At 36.7% G+C, this 16,792-nt stretch overlaps 1 protein-coding gene across 1 annotated transcript; it reads right to left on the bottom strand.

The window, feature by feature from the left end:
- Positions 1 to 6,040: 6,040 nt before the first annotated feature.
- On the bottom strand, positions 6,041 to 9,978 carry LOC138869068 (uncharacterized). The gene is made up of 5 exons (XM_070146659.1): positions 9,871 to 9,978; positions 9,465 to 9,813; positions 9,218 to 9,375; positions 6,493 to 6,975; positions 6,041 to 6,214 (listed from the first exon to the last, which is right to left on the bottom strand). The coding sequence occupies exons 1-5, from the start codon at positions 9,976 to 9,978 to the stop codon at positions 6,041 to 6,043; spliced, it is 1,272 nt and encodes a 423-aa protein (XP_070002760.1).
- Positions 9,979 to 16,792: the final 6,814 nt, after the last annotated feature.

The following is a 16,792-nucleotide window of genomic DNA, read 5'->3' as shown; positions in this document are numbered from 1 at the left end:
ACAATACTAAGGACATATGATAAACTCAGTGCTGAGATCTGGTCCTTCGTTATGTTGCTACTTTGTTCTTCAAGCCTTTTAGTCAATTGAAAAGCGATAGCACACTTGAGAGAGACTTAATGATTTAGGGCTTGCAAGTATGTATTTTTTTCCTTGCCTCATGTTGATAATATATAAGTGAGGGCAATGGGATGATGTATGCAATTATATTATCCGATACAAGGCATGTTCCATAAAGTGACTGTTGCACTGTTGCGCGTGTGTAGGGAGTTGATTTGTATTGTCACCGGAGGAACTGATAGCCATATGTTCTCTCTATCGTTTCTTTAACTGAACGTGTTGGAACTTGTGCCAGACATAAGGCATGTTGTTCTTGAGCACTTTAAGGATGTATAACAGGTTCCCAATCTGGTTCTCATATGAAGTTTGTTAGATCATCAAAATATAAAAAAGCACATAACTTAACAAATTTCCTCATTTTGATGATGAAAAGATTATAATTTAAGTTCCCCCCTGAGAACTAGATCTCTATACAATTTTTCCTGCGGAATGACTTTATTCCCCCTGAGATCCTGAGAACCTGAACATGTTCCCCCTCTCAATTTTCTTCCCCTTTTTGGCATCATAAAAAGATTATACGCAAGTAAATGCAAAAATAGTCCAGCAAGGTTAACTCATGTCACATGTGTGCACACAACATGGCTAAAAATAGCGCGCAAGAGTATAACATACATAGCAAAAGATGAGATGCTCATTAATTAATAAGAGAAGAAAATAGAGGTAGTAGCGCCATTATTACAAAAACATCTACATAAAAACAATTTAAAGTACCAGTCATAACAACAATAACAAGCCAAAAAAATAACACTGGGTTAAGACACACAACATTCAAACAAGACACTAAGAAGGGAACTATTTAAGGGGCACTGGAAGAGGGAGGGAAGGATGAGGAGGCAAGGGTTTTGAGAAGAATGTCCACTCGAGCATTTGTAGATCGTTGCTCGTGTATCAGCTGCTGTTTCCTCAGGTCTGCATTTTCAGTAGTCAAGTGGACAACCTCTGTGCCTTGGGCATTGCTGGAACCAAGTGCCTCCTTAGCTTGACTGAGCTGCCCCTCAAGAATGACATTCCTAGCCTTCAGCCTCCTAATTTTCTCGTTATCAACATTCTGAGCATCAATTAACTGAGAAATGGTAGAATTTTTGTCAACACCCTTTTCTTGTCAATACACTCACATTCCTCCAAGGTTGACTTCGAGAAAGTTTGCTTTCGAGTTCTGACTGTTGCTCTTCCCAAAGGGACTTTGAAGAATTCAAATACGCGAGTGAACAAGAACCCATAAGGCAAACCGTGGTTCCCATCCTTGAAACCTGCCACCTTTTTCATATGTTTAATCATGATACTAGGCAGATTGATAGTGGTGTATGCATCCAGAGCCTCCATGAGGAACACGTCTGCTTTTGAAGAAATGGAACGCCTTTCTATGCATGGAAGCAAGACCTTTTTCACTATTTCAAACATAAGTTGATACTGTAGAATGAGGGGCTTCTTGTGTACCTGTTCCCTTTACTGAATAACCTGATTTTTTAGAATGACCTTTCTAAAGTTAGGGGAACAGGTCCCTTCAACAGATGAGAGCCCTTCGGTGGTCACACCCAAGATACTTCCTAGAACAACCTCGTCCATCACAAAGTCTACTCCATTAACTTTCAAACAGATGTTGTCGTCTTCCACAATAAGCAAATCTGCGTAGAAACTGCAAACCTCCTCTTCATAAACCTTGGGACTCTGAATGGTAAACATATGAGTCCACTTTTGAAACTCGCAGATTACAAATAGTTGTCTCATGTCTGACATTTCAAGAATGTGAACGTCAAATTCTCTGCCCCATAGCACCCTTTACTTCTTAAAGTTTTCTCTTCTCTCAAGTTCAGACACATCCACTTTGGGTTTCTTGGAGGAACCAAGTTCCTCTTTGTCACTTGCCTTCCTCTTCAAAGACTTCTTCACACCTTTCTCCTTCTTTTCAGACTTCTCACCAGACTCCTCTCCTTCAACACTCTTCTCTTCATCAAACTCCACGGCGTTCACATACGATCCTCTCCTAGGCTTTGTAGTCATATATTTCTTATAGGATTTACGAGTTAAGGAAGCAGGTTCATCACTCACCCTTTCATCATCAACATTCACAATATTTGCTGGAGGCACATCCTCCTCACTAACCAGCTTTCCACCTTTTACCAACCTCCTTCTTTCCTTTTCCTCTTTGTTTCTCTTCAAAGCACTCTGAAAACTTCTTTCTTCTGCTGCCTGGTAGTGGGTCTTTTAAGAATGTGCTCTTTGGGAACTGCCCTACCACTTCTAGCAACAATAAAACTTGCCATAATCACATTATGATAGTCTTTCTTATTATTTTCATTTTCCTCTTCAGACAAGGGTCTTATTTCAGGAATAATAAAGTCCAATGACACTGCATCAAAGTGAGGAGAATAAGCAGGGTCAGTACTGACTTGGGGCTCCTTTAAGGAGCATGGGGTTTCATCCCAAGTAGGAGTAGAGCGATCTTCTTGGGCAGAGGGAGCATGTCCCTCTGATGTTCTCCCAGTAGTACTGACTAGCACCATGTTTTCAAGAGGCACTAGTTCCCCACCTTCAACTCCATGTCCTTCTCCTTCCCCCTGAGACCCGACGGTCATATCACCACACTCATACTCTCCAACAACCCTCCATCGGTAGCAATCAGTAGAATATTCTCTATAGTTGCTCTCTCACTCGCACCCAAAGTAGAATCAGAAGATGCAGGAGGAGCATTACCTATTGGAGAGGCAACATTCAGATCAAAACTTGGAGCAGGCACTTCTGATACTTCACCACTGCCAACAACATCTTATTGGGCTGCATAGACATCCCCAACCTGCTTACTTGAGGCATCTTGTCCCTCTTCTTCGTCCAACATTTTGTCGTCTGCCATTTTTTCGGCAAAGCAGAGGTTGTAGCGACAAATCTGTTGGGGGTTTGAGAGTTGTACGACTACGGTGAAAACCAGAACTCAATGGGGTTGGAGAAGAAATAGTGGGTGGTTGTTGGTCTGAGTTGGGGTTTTTACTAGGTGACAGTTGGTACTCAGACTCACGCTTCAATGCTTCGTGAGACGAAGACACAGTGGGAGTGACGCTGGTAACGTTGGAAACCGCTGGATTCTAGGACATAGTGAACTTTTGGAAGTATGGACATGAGAAAGAGAGGATTTTTTGAGAGAAAAAGGAAGTTTGATGGCTTTGATGTGGATAGTTGTGAAAAGGACGTCTTTTGGGGTTATTTAGAGGGGGTGAGGGACCAGTTACAAATGGGTGCAATGGACTGGGTAGACGGGTGGATTTGTAACGAGTGTGACGTTTAGGTTTTAAAAGGATGAGAGAGAGGGAGAGAGAGATAGGCGGAAAGATTTAATGACATGGCACTTTTATAGTCGTTTAAAATGTGCATGAGTGTCAAAGGAACTACTAACCTGAGTCAAGGGAACCAGGTTCCTTACCCAAGTTTTGTAAATGTGAGCCTCATCATTTTACCAAAATGCAATATTATTAGCTGCTTGTTTGCTCTGCATTTGCCAAGCGTGTTTACCTCTAATGTGTAGAGATGAGTTAGAAATTGCGAGAAAACACTTCTTAGTAGTTTCTATGTTCATTTTTTCATAGCCAATCATTAAGGGACCTGGTGCTCAGTTTGATTTTATCAGCCCCAATGCCAGTCGACTATTTTCAAAGTGCTCTCTGCTCAATGCTTTGGTGAAGACATCAGCTACATGGTCTCTCTTTTGCGAATTCATGCAGATGAGACTCTTTTCAACATTATCCTTGAGAAAATGATGTCGCATATCAATGTGTTTTTTCTCTTATGCTGGATTGGGTTCTTTTACATGTTGAGAGCTTTTATATTGTCACACAGTAATGGCACACAATCAGAAAACACACTAAAATCCTCCAATTGTTGCTTGATCCACAACAGTTGAGCATAACAGGAGGCATCTACCACATATTCAGCTTTTGTAGTAGAAAGAGCCATAGAGTTTTGTTTTTTTGTACCTCATAAATCAAGCATGACCCGAAAAAAATGCGCCATGCCAGATGTGCTCTTTCTATCCACTAAGTAACCAACATAATCAGCATCAACATATCCAATTAAGTCGAAATTGTCTTCTGAATGATAGTAGAGGACCAGGTCCTGTGTTCCTTTAAGATACTTTAGAATCCTCTTAGCAGCTTTCTCATGAGATTCCTTTGAACTTGATTGGAATCTATCACATAATCCTACACTTAACACAATATCTCTACTAGTTGTGAGATACAAGAGTAAACTAATGATACTTCTGTACATGGTTTCATTCATATGAGAACCAGGTGCATCCATGTCCAGACGAGTGGCAGTGGAAATAGGAGTATCGATGATTTTTGAACTTTCCATATTAAATCTCTTCAGGAGCTCTTTAATATACTGTTGTTGACTTATCATCGTTCCCTTAGAGGTTTGCTTAACTTGCAGACCTAAGAAATAGTTTAGTTCTCGCATCATGCTCATCTCAAACTCACTTCCCATAAGCTTGGAAAACTCCTCACACAAGGAATAATTTGTTGCACCAAAGATGATGTCGTCAACATAAACTTGCACAATCAACAGGTTCCTCCATCGTTTCTTCAAAAATAGAGTGATGTTAATTTTTTCTCTTTTAAAGCCATTTTTCATAAGGAACCTGGACAACCTTTCATACCATGTATAAGGGGCATGTTTTAACCCATATAATGCCTTGTCAAGTTTGAATACATGTTTAGGATGCTCATGACACTCAAAACCAGGTGGTTGTTTGACAAAGACTTCTTCCTTTAAATACTCATTCAGAAATGTATTTTTGACATTCATTTGGAACAATTTGAATTTCATATGAGAGGCAAAGGCAATGAGAATTCTGATAGCTTCCATTCGAGCAACTTGAGCAAAAGTATCACCATAGTCAATATCTTCTTCTTGATTATAGCCTTGAACTACTAACCTAGCCTTGTTCCTTGTTGTATTCCCAAACTTATCAAGCTTGTTTCTGAACACCCACCTGGTTCCTATAACAGTTCTGTCTGAGGGTCGAGGAATCAGGTGTCGTACATTGTTTATCTCAAATTGATGGAGTTCATCTTGCATAACATTAATCCAGTCAGCATCTTTCAATGCTTCTTTGATATTTTTGGGCTCAATTTGAGAAAGGAAAGCTGAGAAGGCAAAAGATCTTCTTGTCTTTGATCTGGTTTAAATCCTTAAATTAGGAGGAGTGATCGCAATTTGGAGAGGATGTGAACTTTTATGCTTCCAGTTGGACACCTAAATCTCATTGTGAGAAGACCCTCGTTCCTCTGAATATGATCTAGTGCTAGCATCAATGGAAGAGTGAGTGCCACTTCTTTGCTAGGCATCGAGAGTTCCTTGCACGACATCACCAACTTTGTTTTCTGCTTCAGTTGTTGTAATGAAGGAACCAGATTCTTTTGTATCTAATGGAGGTTCTACTGCATCTTCTTCGTTAGACTCCTTGACTTGACTCATCATATCAGCCTTTCCATTTGCCATATCAATAACTTCTCCAGGAACTTCTGACCGCTCATCGTCTTGATCAATCTTATCATGTGAATCTTTTCCATATAAGTGATGTGATTCATTAAAGATTACATGCATGTTTTCTTCAACACATTGAGTCCTTTTATTGTAGACCTTGTATGCTTTACTTTGTGATGAATATCCAAGAAAGATTCCTTCATCACTTTTGGCATCAAATTTTCCCAACGCTTCCTTACCATTATTGAGGGCGAAACATTTGCAACCAAACATTCTCAAGTGAGTTAGCTTGGGTTTCCTCCCGTTTAGCAATTCATATGGGGTCTTGTTTAAAGGGGACTTGATCATGTACCTGTTTATTAAATAGCAAGCAGTGTTGACTGCCTCCGCCCAAAAAAATTTTGGTACACCACTGTCAATTGGCATCTTCCTTGCCATGTTTTCAAGAGCTCCTATTTTTCCTTTCCACAACACCATTTTTTGGGGGTGTTATGGGAGCTGAAAAATTATGACTTATACCATTTTCAGCAAAGAATTCGTTGAATTTTGCATTATCAAACTCTGTGTCATGATCAGATCTTATGCTTACAACATTATAGCTCATCTTTACTTGAATCTGCTTCAAAGGCAGCAAAAACTAGAAAAGTTTCATCCTTGGTTCTAAGGAACAAGGTACATATGAATATGGAGTAGTCATCAACTATGACAAAAATATACTTCTTTCCTCCTCTACTAGGCACCCTCATAGGTTCACAAAAATCCACATGAAGGAGATCAAGTGGCCTTGAGGTGCTTACTTCCTTTTTTGGCTTGAAGGATGACCTGACTTGCTTTCCTCTTACACATGCATCACACACCTTGTGATCCTTGAACCTTGACAGGCAGCCCACAAACCAGGTCCTTCTTAACCCGCTTGTTCAGCAATGAAAAGCTTGCATGTCCCAATCTTCTATGCCACAACTCAGCATCATCATCAACAACACTCAAATATGTAAGATCCCCACTGGTCAAAGACTCAAAATTAGAAATGTAGATATTTTTGAATCTTTTTGCCATCAGAACCACTTCACCAGTCACAAGATTGGTGATTGTGCAAGTCTTTGATAAGAATTCAACTTTGTTTCCTTTGTCGCAGATTTGAGAGACACTTAGTAGGCTGTATTTCAGGCCATTCACATAGTACACATTCTCAATTGAGTGAGTGAGTGTCTTCCTAACTCTTCTTACTCCTAGAATGTATCCTTTTTTGCTATTGCCAAAGGACACACTCCCACCTTGTAGGGATTTGAGTGAAAGGAAATAATCAGTGCTTCTAGTCATATGCTTAGAGTAGTCATAATCCATATACCAACTTTGGATGCTTCCTTTCACTGCTCCCTGCACAAGGAAATCAGATATTAGACTTAGGAACCCAAATAAGTTTGGGTCCCTTATAGTGAGGAAAATGGCGAATTAAACTTCTTCTTGTCCAGGTATGCATCACACATTTTTTTTATTTGAGGGACCAAATTCCTTAACAGTAGGTACTTTTTCAACAAAAACTTTATTTTTCTGTTGGGACTGAAATCTAGCTTTACAAGATTTTTTAAAGTGTTCAGTGTTACCACAGTAAGCGCAAAGCCAGTTACCAGGGACAGTAACATACTTGCTATGTGGGTTGTAAGTAGCCTTTTCCTTTTGGAGTCTAATTCCCTACCTGTTTCCCCCATTACTTTTAGGAAAATTTTCATAAAGCACTATCTTTTAGTAGTAATTAGCCATCTATAGATACTATTTGATATATTACGGATTACAGATACCTTTTATGTGGTTATAAGATGTATTTAATGTATTTAAGCTATTGTATTCATGAATACAGTAGCAAAAATAGGCGTGAATCAGGGAAATCCAGCTAATCAGTTGTTATATTCGAGTGTATTCGACTGTATTCATGGAGTGAAATATGGGATTACAGCTGGACAGATTCTTGTATTCGACTGTATTCACGGCGTGAAATAGGGGATTACACTATTTTTAAAAGGGAAAGTGAATCAATTAACATAATAGACTCCTAATATAACTCAACAAACTCAATTATAATACACAAATTTTGTATTTTCAGTTATAAAAAAGATTCTCAACCGAAAATACCCCAAAAACATAGCAATCTTCAGAGAAATTATATAATACATATGAATACATAAATTATATTAATTAAAAAAAACTTATGAATACATTCATGGCATATAGCGAGACAATGAATACAATGAAATACATAGAATACAATGGAATACACTGAAATATAATGAGAAAAAAATAGTGAATACAATGAAATACATGGAATACGACGAGATACATTGAATTACAATGAAAAAAAGACAATGAATACAATAAAATACATGAAAATACATTGACATATAAAATACATTGATATATATTAACAGAAAATCATCCTACAATATCCATATCTCAATTTTTTCAATTGGCAGGGACGATATTCACGAGGCTAGTGGAGCCAGCTTATACAACAGTGAGGAACGAGTTTAGGAGGAGAATGGGAAGGAAAACGACAATGACAAGCCTTGACATATATTAACAGGAATAAAAGACCCATCAACAATAACAACATTAGAAGCAGAGACCAAAAACTCATCGTGTTGAAACCCAACAAAGACTCTCCATAACTTTAGTTTGTCAAGCCCGTTGTTTATTATGCTTAAAATGGACTGAAACTTGTAGGGTTGATTTTTAGGGTCGGAGGGTTTGATTTTGGATCCGGAAGTGAAAACATACTGTAGGAATATGCCGTTGCAGTCGTCGGATGCGGGAGCCGGAGCAATTTTTGAAGTGGGCTTTACACAAATCCGGTGGAAGGAGGAGGAGATCGGAAATTTTAATGGGATGGGGGACGAGAATGGGATATATCAAAGTAGAGAGAGAAAGAAAATAGTGTAACTGATTAGCGTATTTAGTGGCTTAAGGCTAGGTGGTAACCAAAATTAAATATTTTTCTATAAACCTTAAAAGGTATCTATAGAATATAATTTTTTAAATGGTATTTATTTAAAATAAATAAGGTATTAACTTTTGCTATAAGAGGTAAAAATTCCTTACTTTTATACATTGCAGTGATTGTATCAGAGGATCAGGTCCACTTTAGAGATTTATCTAGGTCACGTTTAATCCTGCCTAGATCTTTCTGAAGTTGTCTATTTCTTTCAAGTTCAGCACACATACTCAATTTCACTATTTTAAGCTCATTTTCGAGTTTAAGGTGTGCCTCACTTGCCACTTCCTTACATTTTAAAGTGTTTCCAGAACTATTTTCTCTTTTTAATTCTTCTACATTTTCTTTTAGATCCACAACTACTACCAACAAGTCATCTCTCTCATGCTCTACGTTTTCAATTTTCTCAGTTAGAGCATCCTTTTATTTCTTTAAATTCTCAATGCTTTCTTTTAAATCAACCACTACGACTACCAAATCATCTCTCTCATGTTCTACCTCTCCTAGTTCCACAGTTAATACATTTTTATCATTGATAAGATTATGATAAGCATCAATCAGAATATTAGCTAAGTATACAAGATTCTTTTGGGAATAAGACTTCAAATTTCTTTGAACGTCTAGAAATTTTACCTCATCACCATCATCATCTTTTCCCTCGTCAGATTTTGCCATTAGGGCAAAAATAGAGTCATATTCAGCTGATTCGATTTCAACCTCCATCATAGAGGTGTCCCTTTGTTCATCATTTCCCTCATATTCACTGGAGGAGTCATACCATGCATCAAGAGCTTGTATCACAATATTGTCAGCAATATCTTTTCTATTGAATTTTCTGTCAAGAACAGGGTTCCTCTTGGTTGTTTTGTCTGTGTTGTACTTGTACTAGTCTTGCTTGTGAAGAGGACAATCTTTAATGAAATGTCCTGGTTTCCCGTATTTATGACACAAGTCATAGCCTTTTGATCTGCTTGAGCTGCCCTTTTCAGAATGTCTCTATTTCTACGAACCATTTTCTGAAATCTCCTTGTCAAATAGGCCATGTCACCATCCTCACCACTTGAATCATTATTGTCTACCTTGAGGACCAGGTTCTTTTCCCTTTTGGGTTCTCTTATTTCATGGTCCTTCATTTTCTTCATTTCATAGGTCTTCAAATTTCCAATGAGTTCGTCAATGGTCAGCTTTTGCAAATCTTTTGCTTCTGTGGTAGCATTGACTTTGCTTTCCTAAGAACCGAGTAATACACTGAGTATTTTCCTGATAAGTTTGTTCCTTGGAATGACCTCTCCTATAGAGTGGAGCCCATTGACGATGGAGGTGAATCGAGTATACATGTCCTGAATGGACTCATCATCCTTCATCCTGAAGAGTTCATACCCAGTAGTAAACATGTCGATCTTTGACTGCTTGACTTGAGTTGTTCCTTCATGTGTAGTTTGGAGAGCCTCCCAAATCTCCTTGGCAGATTGACAAGCAGAAATTCTATTATACTTATCTGGTCCAATACCACAGACGAGGATCTTCTTTGCTCAATAGTTTTTCTCTATAGATTTGTGATCGACATCATTATACTTCTTCCCCGTCTTTGGAACTATCACTGCTGGCTCGCCAATGGTCTTCATGGGGACGAAGGGTCCATCGCAGATGACATCCCAAAGCTCTGAATTTTCATCCATGATAAAATCATGCATCCTTGTCTTCCACCATCCGTCGTATTGTCCATTGAATCTTGGTGTTTTGTAGGTTGATTGACCTTCTTCAAAGTTTGGTGGAACAGTCATGTGGATCCTTTCTAGGTGTTAGCCTTATAGAAATAATCTGCTTTGATACCAATTGATGTAAACTTAGAGTAAAACTGTATAAAGAACCTGGTTCTCTATCAGTTCCCACAGAACATACACATACAACAGTAAGTAAATGACACAACAGTATTTTACATGAAAAACTCCCAACTCACGAGATTAAAAACCACGACCTACACTTGTACGATTTCAACTTCACTAACCGAGCAAACTTTAGATTATAACCTATTGTAATATATGAATTAACCTCTTAATCCCTCACCTACTTGTAATAACTCTATTACAAAGCTCAAACTTTGACTAACTCTAGCCAAACACAAACACAAAGTTTATGGTTTTACAAACAATGTCCTACAGAATGCTTCTAATTAAGTTGAGTAGGAATTATAAGTACACAACACTATCAAATATACAACAATACTAAGGACATGTGATAAACTCAGTGTTGGGATCTGGTCCTTCGTTCTGTTGCTACTTTGTTCTTCAAGCCTTTTAGTCAATTGAAAAGCGACATCACACTTGAGAGAGACTTAATGATTTAGGGTTTGCAAGTGGTGTATTTACCTTGCCTCATGTTGGTAATATATAAGTGAGGTCATTGGGATGATGTATGCAATTATCTGGTACAAGACATGCTCCATAAAATGATTATTGCATTGTTGCCTGTGCAGAGAAACAATGCATCGACTTTAACAGTTGTAGGGAATTGACTTATACTATCACCAGAGAAACGGATGGCCCTCTATTCCCTCTGTCGTTTATTTGACTGAACATGTTGGAACTCGTGCCAGACATGAGGCATGTTGTTCTTGAGCACTTTGAGGATGTGTATTGGGTTCCCAATCTGGTTCTCATATGAAGTTTGTTAGATCATCAAAATACAAAAAGGCACATAACTTTAACAACTATGTTCTTTTAGGAAAATTTACCTGCCATAGTTAATTCTAAGAGTTATGTATGAATTATAAGTACTTTTAAATTCAATTACTTTTCATAGTTACAATGAATTTTCAATTAACCCATCATAGCTATACCAAATATATAGAGTTATTTCACTATATAAATCTTTTCCCTCAACCCCCTCTCTCTTTTCCCTCAACCCTCTCTCCTTTTTCCCCATCTCTTCTCCCTCGGCCAGCCGTTGTCCAACTCGGTCTCCGCCATCAACCACTCTATCTCCCTCCTTCTTCTGGTTCTTCACCATCACAGAAGAGAGAGACGGGTGGAGACAGCAAAACCACTACTCCCTTCACTGCAAATCACACTTAAATACTGTCGCTACCCACTGTCAGATACAGATCTGAAAGCACGAAGTTGCGATCAATCCATTACTGGCGACAAAATAATGGAGGAGGAAGATCGGAGGCGTCACCTGATCTGGATTTGATGGAGATGTTGGAATCCATGGCTTCTTCTCCTTCTTTATATCTCACATCTGAATACATTCGTCTGGCCAAAAACTTATTCCTCTACTACTGCTTTTCACGCCGGAAAAAGGAGCCGTCTCTTTCTTCTCCATTACCTTTCATGTCAGAAAATTATTGTATAAATACAGTGTGTTTTGTATCTCGTTGGAGATCTAAAGTGTATTTTGTATTTCGTCAGAGATCTAAATTGTGTTTTGTATTTTCGCCTAAAATCCGACGAGATTTGATTGTATTCTTTATCTTTTTAGTGTAAATACAGTGTATTTAAAAATGATTTGAATGTATGCTTCATTTTTTGTGTGTAAATACAGTGGTATTTTGTATTTCGTTGGAGATCCGATCGGGTTTGATTATACTCTTCCCTTTTAAATACAGTATATTTTGCATTTTCGCCGGAGATTTGATCGAATTTGATTGTATTCTTTATTTCATCACTTTTTAGTGTAACATTCAAATACAGTCGAATATGTTCAACCTTGCGACATCAAATAATGGGGAATACAACTTAACACTGTATTCAAATACACTCAAATACACACGAAAAAAATACAGCTGAACAGTATATTCAAATACACTCAAATACAACAAATTATCTAAAATTAGCTACGAAATGTAAATACATAAAATATATCTACGAATTGTTAAAAGCTCTTAAGAAGTAGTGGTTTATGTAAGTTCCTCTTTTTTAACTATATTTTTTACGCTACCATACACTTTCGGAGTTTGTGATCTTTTTTCTTCTCTCTCTTTCCTTTTTTTTCCCCGGTCTTTGTTTTTCTTGCTTATGTGATTTTAACAAGTTAAGATGCACTATTATTTACTTCTGATTTATAATGATTCTAAAGTTGTCATGACTTTCTAATTTGCCTTGGGTATTTATAAGTACATTTAAAAAAAACTAAAAAGGAGTAAGTAAAAACAATGATTAAGAGGTTGTTTGAATTGGCTTTTAAGCCGGTCAAATCAGTTAAAGAGCGCTTAAATTAAGTTAAAAACTGCTTAAAACAAGCTAAAAGCAATAAGAGGGTGTTTGGATTGGCTTAAAAGTTAGTCAAATCAGCTTAAAACACTATTTAACTGGTTGGAGTGTTTGGTAACTTTAAAAACAGCGTTTAAACCCAAACAAGCTAAAAAGCAACAAGTTAGGGAATCCCAACTTTTTTTGTAGCTTAAGAGCTAGTTGGGTTTGACAATATAATTTACTCTTTAATCCTTATTAGTCTTTTATTTTCCCAAATATTCCTTCAAAGCCAAAAGCCAAACGTTCTTTTCCTTCTTTCTCCCTCCACCGTTTCCATTTTTGTCAACCATTTCTAATGCCATTTCCATGTCATATCCTATTTTCATATCTATTGCTTTTCCAAATTCTTTAATTTTTATGCCCTGATTTTATTTTCATGATTCCTTGTCACGTAAATAATCAGAACCACATTTTTATTTTACTCCTCCTTGTTTTATAGTATATTTACTAATAATTATTTTCTTGAAAATCTTTGTATTTTGAATGGTTGCGTTTCTTTTATATTGTCAAACAAACAATATCATAACTGTTTGCCTAGTACACAGACTAAAATACAAAAATATTCGAAAAAGTTGAAACAAATATATAGCCCTAAAGATACTAACTTCAAATGAAAAATTATCTAAACATAAATAAATTTTTCTAAATTTTTTAAAGGAAATTCTCCAAAAATAACATACTTTACAGCTTTAAGGATATTTCAGTCATTTTAACAGAAAAAGTGCTTACGAGCACTTATTTACCAAACACTTCAACAACTCTTTTTTCAGCTTAAATATTTTTATCCAAACACGTAACTGCTTATTTGTAAAATAAGTTCTAACACTTAAAAAGTGCTTTTAACTATATTGCTTAAAAGTCAATTTTTTTAAGTCAATCCAAACGGTCTCTAAGTTGGGCAACCCCAACTTATTATTTTTTTTTTCCGGTTTAAAAGCTATTTTTGCTAAAAAAAACACTTCTTTTAGTCAATCCAAATGGGCTCTAAGCCCATAAAAATAAAATAATGAAAAATTTGATTACTCACTTTCAATAGAGCGACTTCGACTTATAATGATCACCAACAAAAAGAATTTAATTTTTTAATTTTGTCAAATATACAACAATAAAATAACTACGCCTCAATTCCAAACAAAGTTGGTCAGTAATATGAATCCTCACTTTTTTCTTTAAACTTATATCATTATGCCAAAATAAAACAAGAACAGTAGTGTATATATATATATATATATATATATATATATATATATATATAAAAAAGAAAAAATAGTAATATTTAAAGCTTATTCCTAACTAGTAAGTATCACCTATATGGATCTTTTTCTTCCATTGTGTCCTATCTTTAGCTAAATATACATTGATTTCAAAAAAGAATTATCGATTTTTCCAGATAACTTCTTTTCATGTAATTTTAGGTCTACCTCGTCTCCTTTAAACACCGCCATTCATCATAATTTCCCACCTATGGACCGGTACATCTGTAGGGCAACGCAACACATGACTAAATCATCTCAGGCGACCTTCTCTCATTTTATCCTCAACGCATGCTACTTGTAGATTTTGGCGAAGGTGATCTTTTTTTATTGTATCTAATTTTATTTGAGCGCACATCTATCATAGTTCATATCTCTGCTCACTCATCTTTATCAATTTCAAGCAATACAACTCAAATCTTTATCAAAAAACGTCAACCAAAAAGTCAATCCGGACCTACTTTTCGGAACCTAACAAAAGTTAGAAATCCCGATTACCCATTTGAGTACGAGTCCAAATATACAAGTTTCACTCCAAATCCAACTCCGAATCACGGTTCAAATATCAAATATTCATTCTCCAAAACTTCTCACAAAACCCCCAATTTTCTCCCTTAGATTTTATCAACAAAAAATCAAAATCAATGATAGAATCATGAATAATAATCAAATCCAAGTCAAAAATGCTTATCCAATCCAAATGGGTGAAAATCGCCTAAAAAATTACCCCAATCCAAGCTTCTAATCTCAAAATATGATAAAATAAGCCAAACAGTCAAAATTAACACATTGCCTAGCGATTCTCGTTTATGCAAACTCCAATTTGCATGTACCAGCTCGCTTTTGCGACAAAAAGCTCTCTTCTGCGAGTCCCACTAAGAACCCCGACTTTCACACCTGTGCACCCAACTCATATCTACGGCTTCACAGGTGTGATCAAATCCCGCATAAGCTCACTCCGCAGGTGCCACCGACCCTGCACATTTGTGCACTTCCAGCCCCAGGCCGTCATTCTCAAATGCACACTGCTCCATCGTATTTGCAAACCTTTTGTCCACATATTCGATGCACCAACACCAGACCTGCCAACTAGCTCCAAAATAATCTGGAATTCATTCGAAACACATCCGAAGCCCTAGGGACCCCGTCCAATTATACCAACCAGTCTCAAAATATAATTAGACCTACTCGAGGTCTCAAATCACACATGGCAACATTAAAACTACAAATTGTACCTCAATTCAAGCTTAATGAACTAATCAACTTTCAACTTTCAAAACTCATGCCGAACCACGTTTTACCAACTCGAAATAACCCAAAATTTTACACACAAGTCTGAAATGATATAACGAACCTATTTCCAGTCCCTGAACAACAATCTTACCTCGATAACCTTAAAATCAACTCCCAGTCAAACCTATGAACCTTCCATACCTTCAAATTTTCAACTTTCGCCAATTTGAGCCAAATCAATCTAGGAACCTCCTAATCCAAATCCAGACATACACCTAAGTCCAAAATTACTACATGAACTTATTGGAATAATAAAATCACCAATCCGAGATCGTTTATACAAAAGTCAAACTTTGGTCAACTCTTATAACTTAAGCTTCCAACCATGGAACTAAGTGTTCCAATTCATTCCAAAACCTACCTGAAACCAAATCAAACATCCCTGCAAGTCACCTAATAATAAATACATATACGGGGAGCATCAAATAGGAGAACACGACTCAAATACACAAAAAGACTGGCCGAGTCGTTACATCAGTCCTGCCTCTATTCACAATAATAAAATGGAATTGGAGGAAATATATAACAGAATAAAACTGCTAGAATTCTTAGAGACGTTTAAGTTGTGAAGAGTTTTCCTAACGAATAATCACTCTAACCTATGAAAAGCCTTCTCAAGATTAATTTTTAAAAATCATGTTAGTATTCTTTTTCTTTATTTTCTTGAAATAAGTGATATACTCTGGTAGAATGATGATATTATCGGCAACTCTTCTGCTAAAAAAGAAGCTGGCTTGGCTTTGTTCAGTGATGGAAGGAAGAAAAAGTTTGATTTTATTTACAATAATTTTAATGACAACCTTGTACATGGTGTTACTGAGTCTAATGAGTCTGTAATTCTTGAGGATAAAAGTACTGTCACATTTGGGAATAAGATACAGGAAAGTAATGTTCATTTTAGGATCCATCTTGTAGGACTCAACAACAGAGTTGCAGAAATTGGTGACATTGTTACCCTCAATTGATAGTATTTTTGGAAGAAGAATGAATGCAGGCCATAAGGATCGGGGGACTTGAGAGGTTTAAAGGAGTTAAAAAACTGGATCCTAATGGAGCATCTAGTATTGAACTTATTGAGTCTCAATTACTCCATCAATCTCTGAGTAAAAAAGAAAGTTATTCCTATGAAAATTAACTTCGTAAATTTCAGTTAAAGAGCAGAGACTTGATGTAAATGATGTGATGAGGAGACAGATTAACTATATTAGACTCGTGGATTTTGATATTAAAAAAAAAAGAATGAAGAAAATAATCGCGCTTGTTTACCTTTCTTTTCCTCGATCAGATAACAATGCCTAAGAGAATAAACAATCACGCACTTACTCATTTGATGTGCATATTAGGTGCAGTTGTAGGCAAGATTTTTGATGTGGAAGACCATATGTAAATAACTTTCCAAATAGAAATCT

Source organism: Nicotiana sylvestris, chromosome 5 (genome assembly GCF_000393655.2).
Source record: "Nicotiana sylvestris chromosome 5, ASM39365v2, whole genome shotgun sequence".
Taxonomy (NCBI): domain Eukaryota; kingdom Viridiplantae; phylum Streptophyta; class Magnoliopsida; order Solanales; family Solanaceae; genus Nicotiana; species Nicotiana sylvestris.
This window is presented reverse-complemented; position numbering and strand designations above follow the sequence as displayed.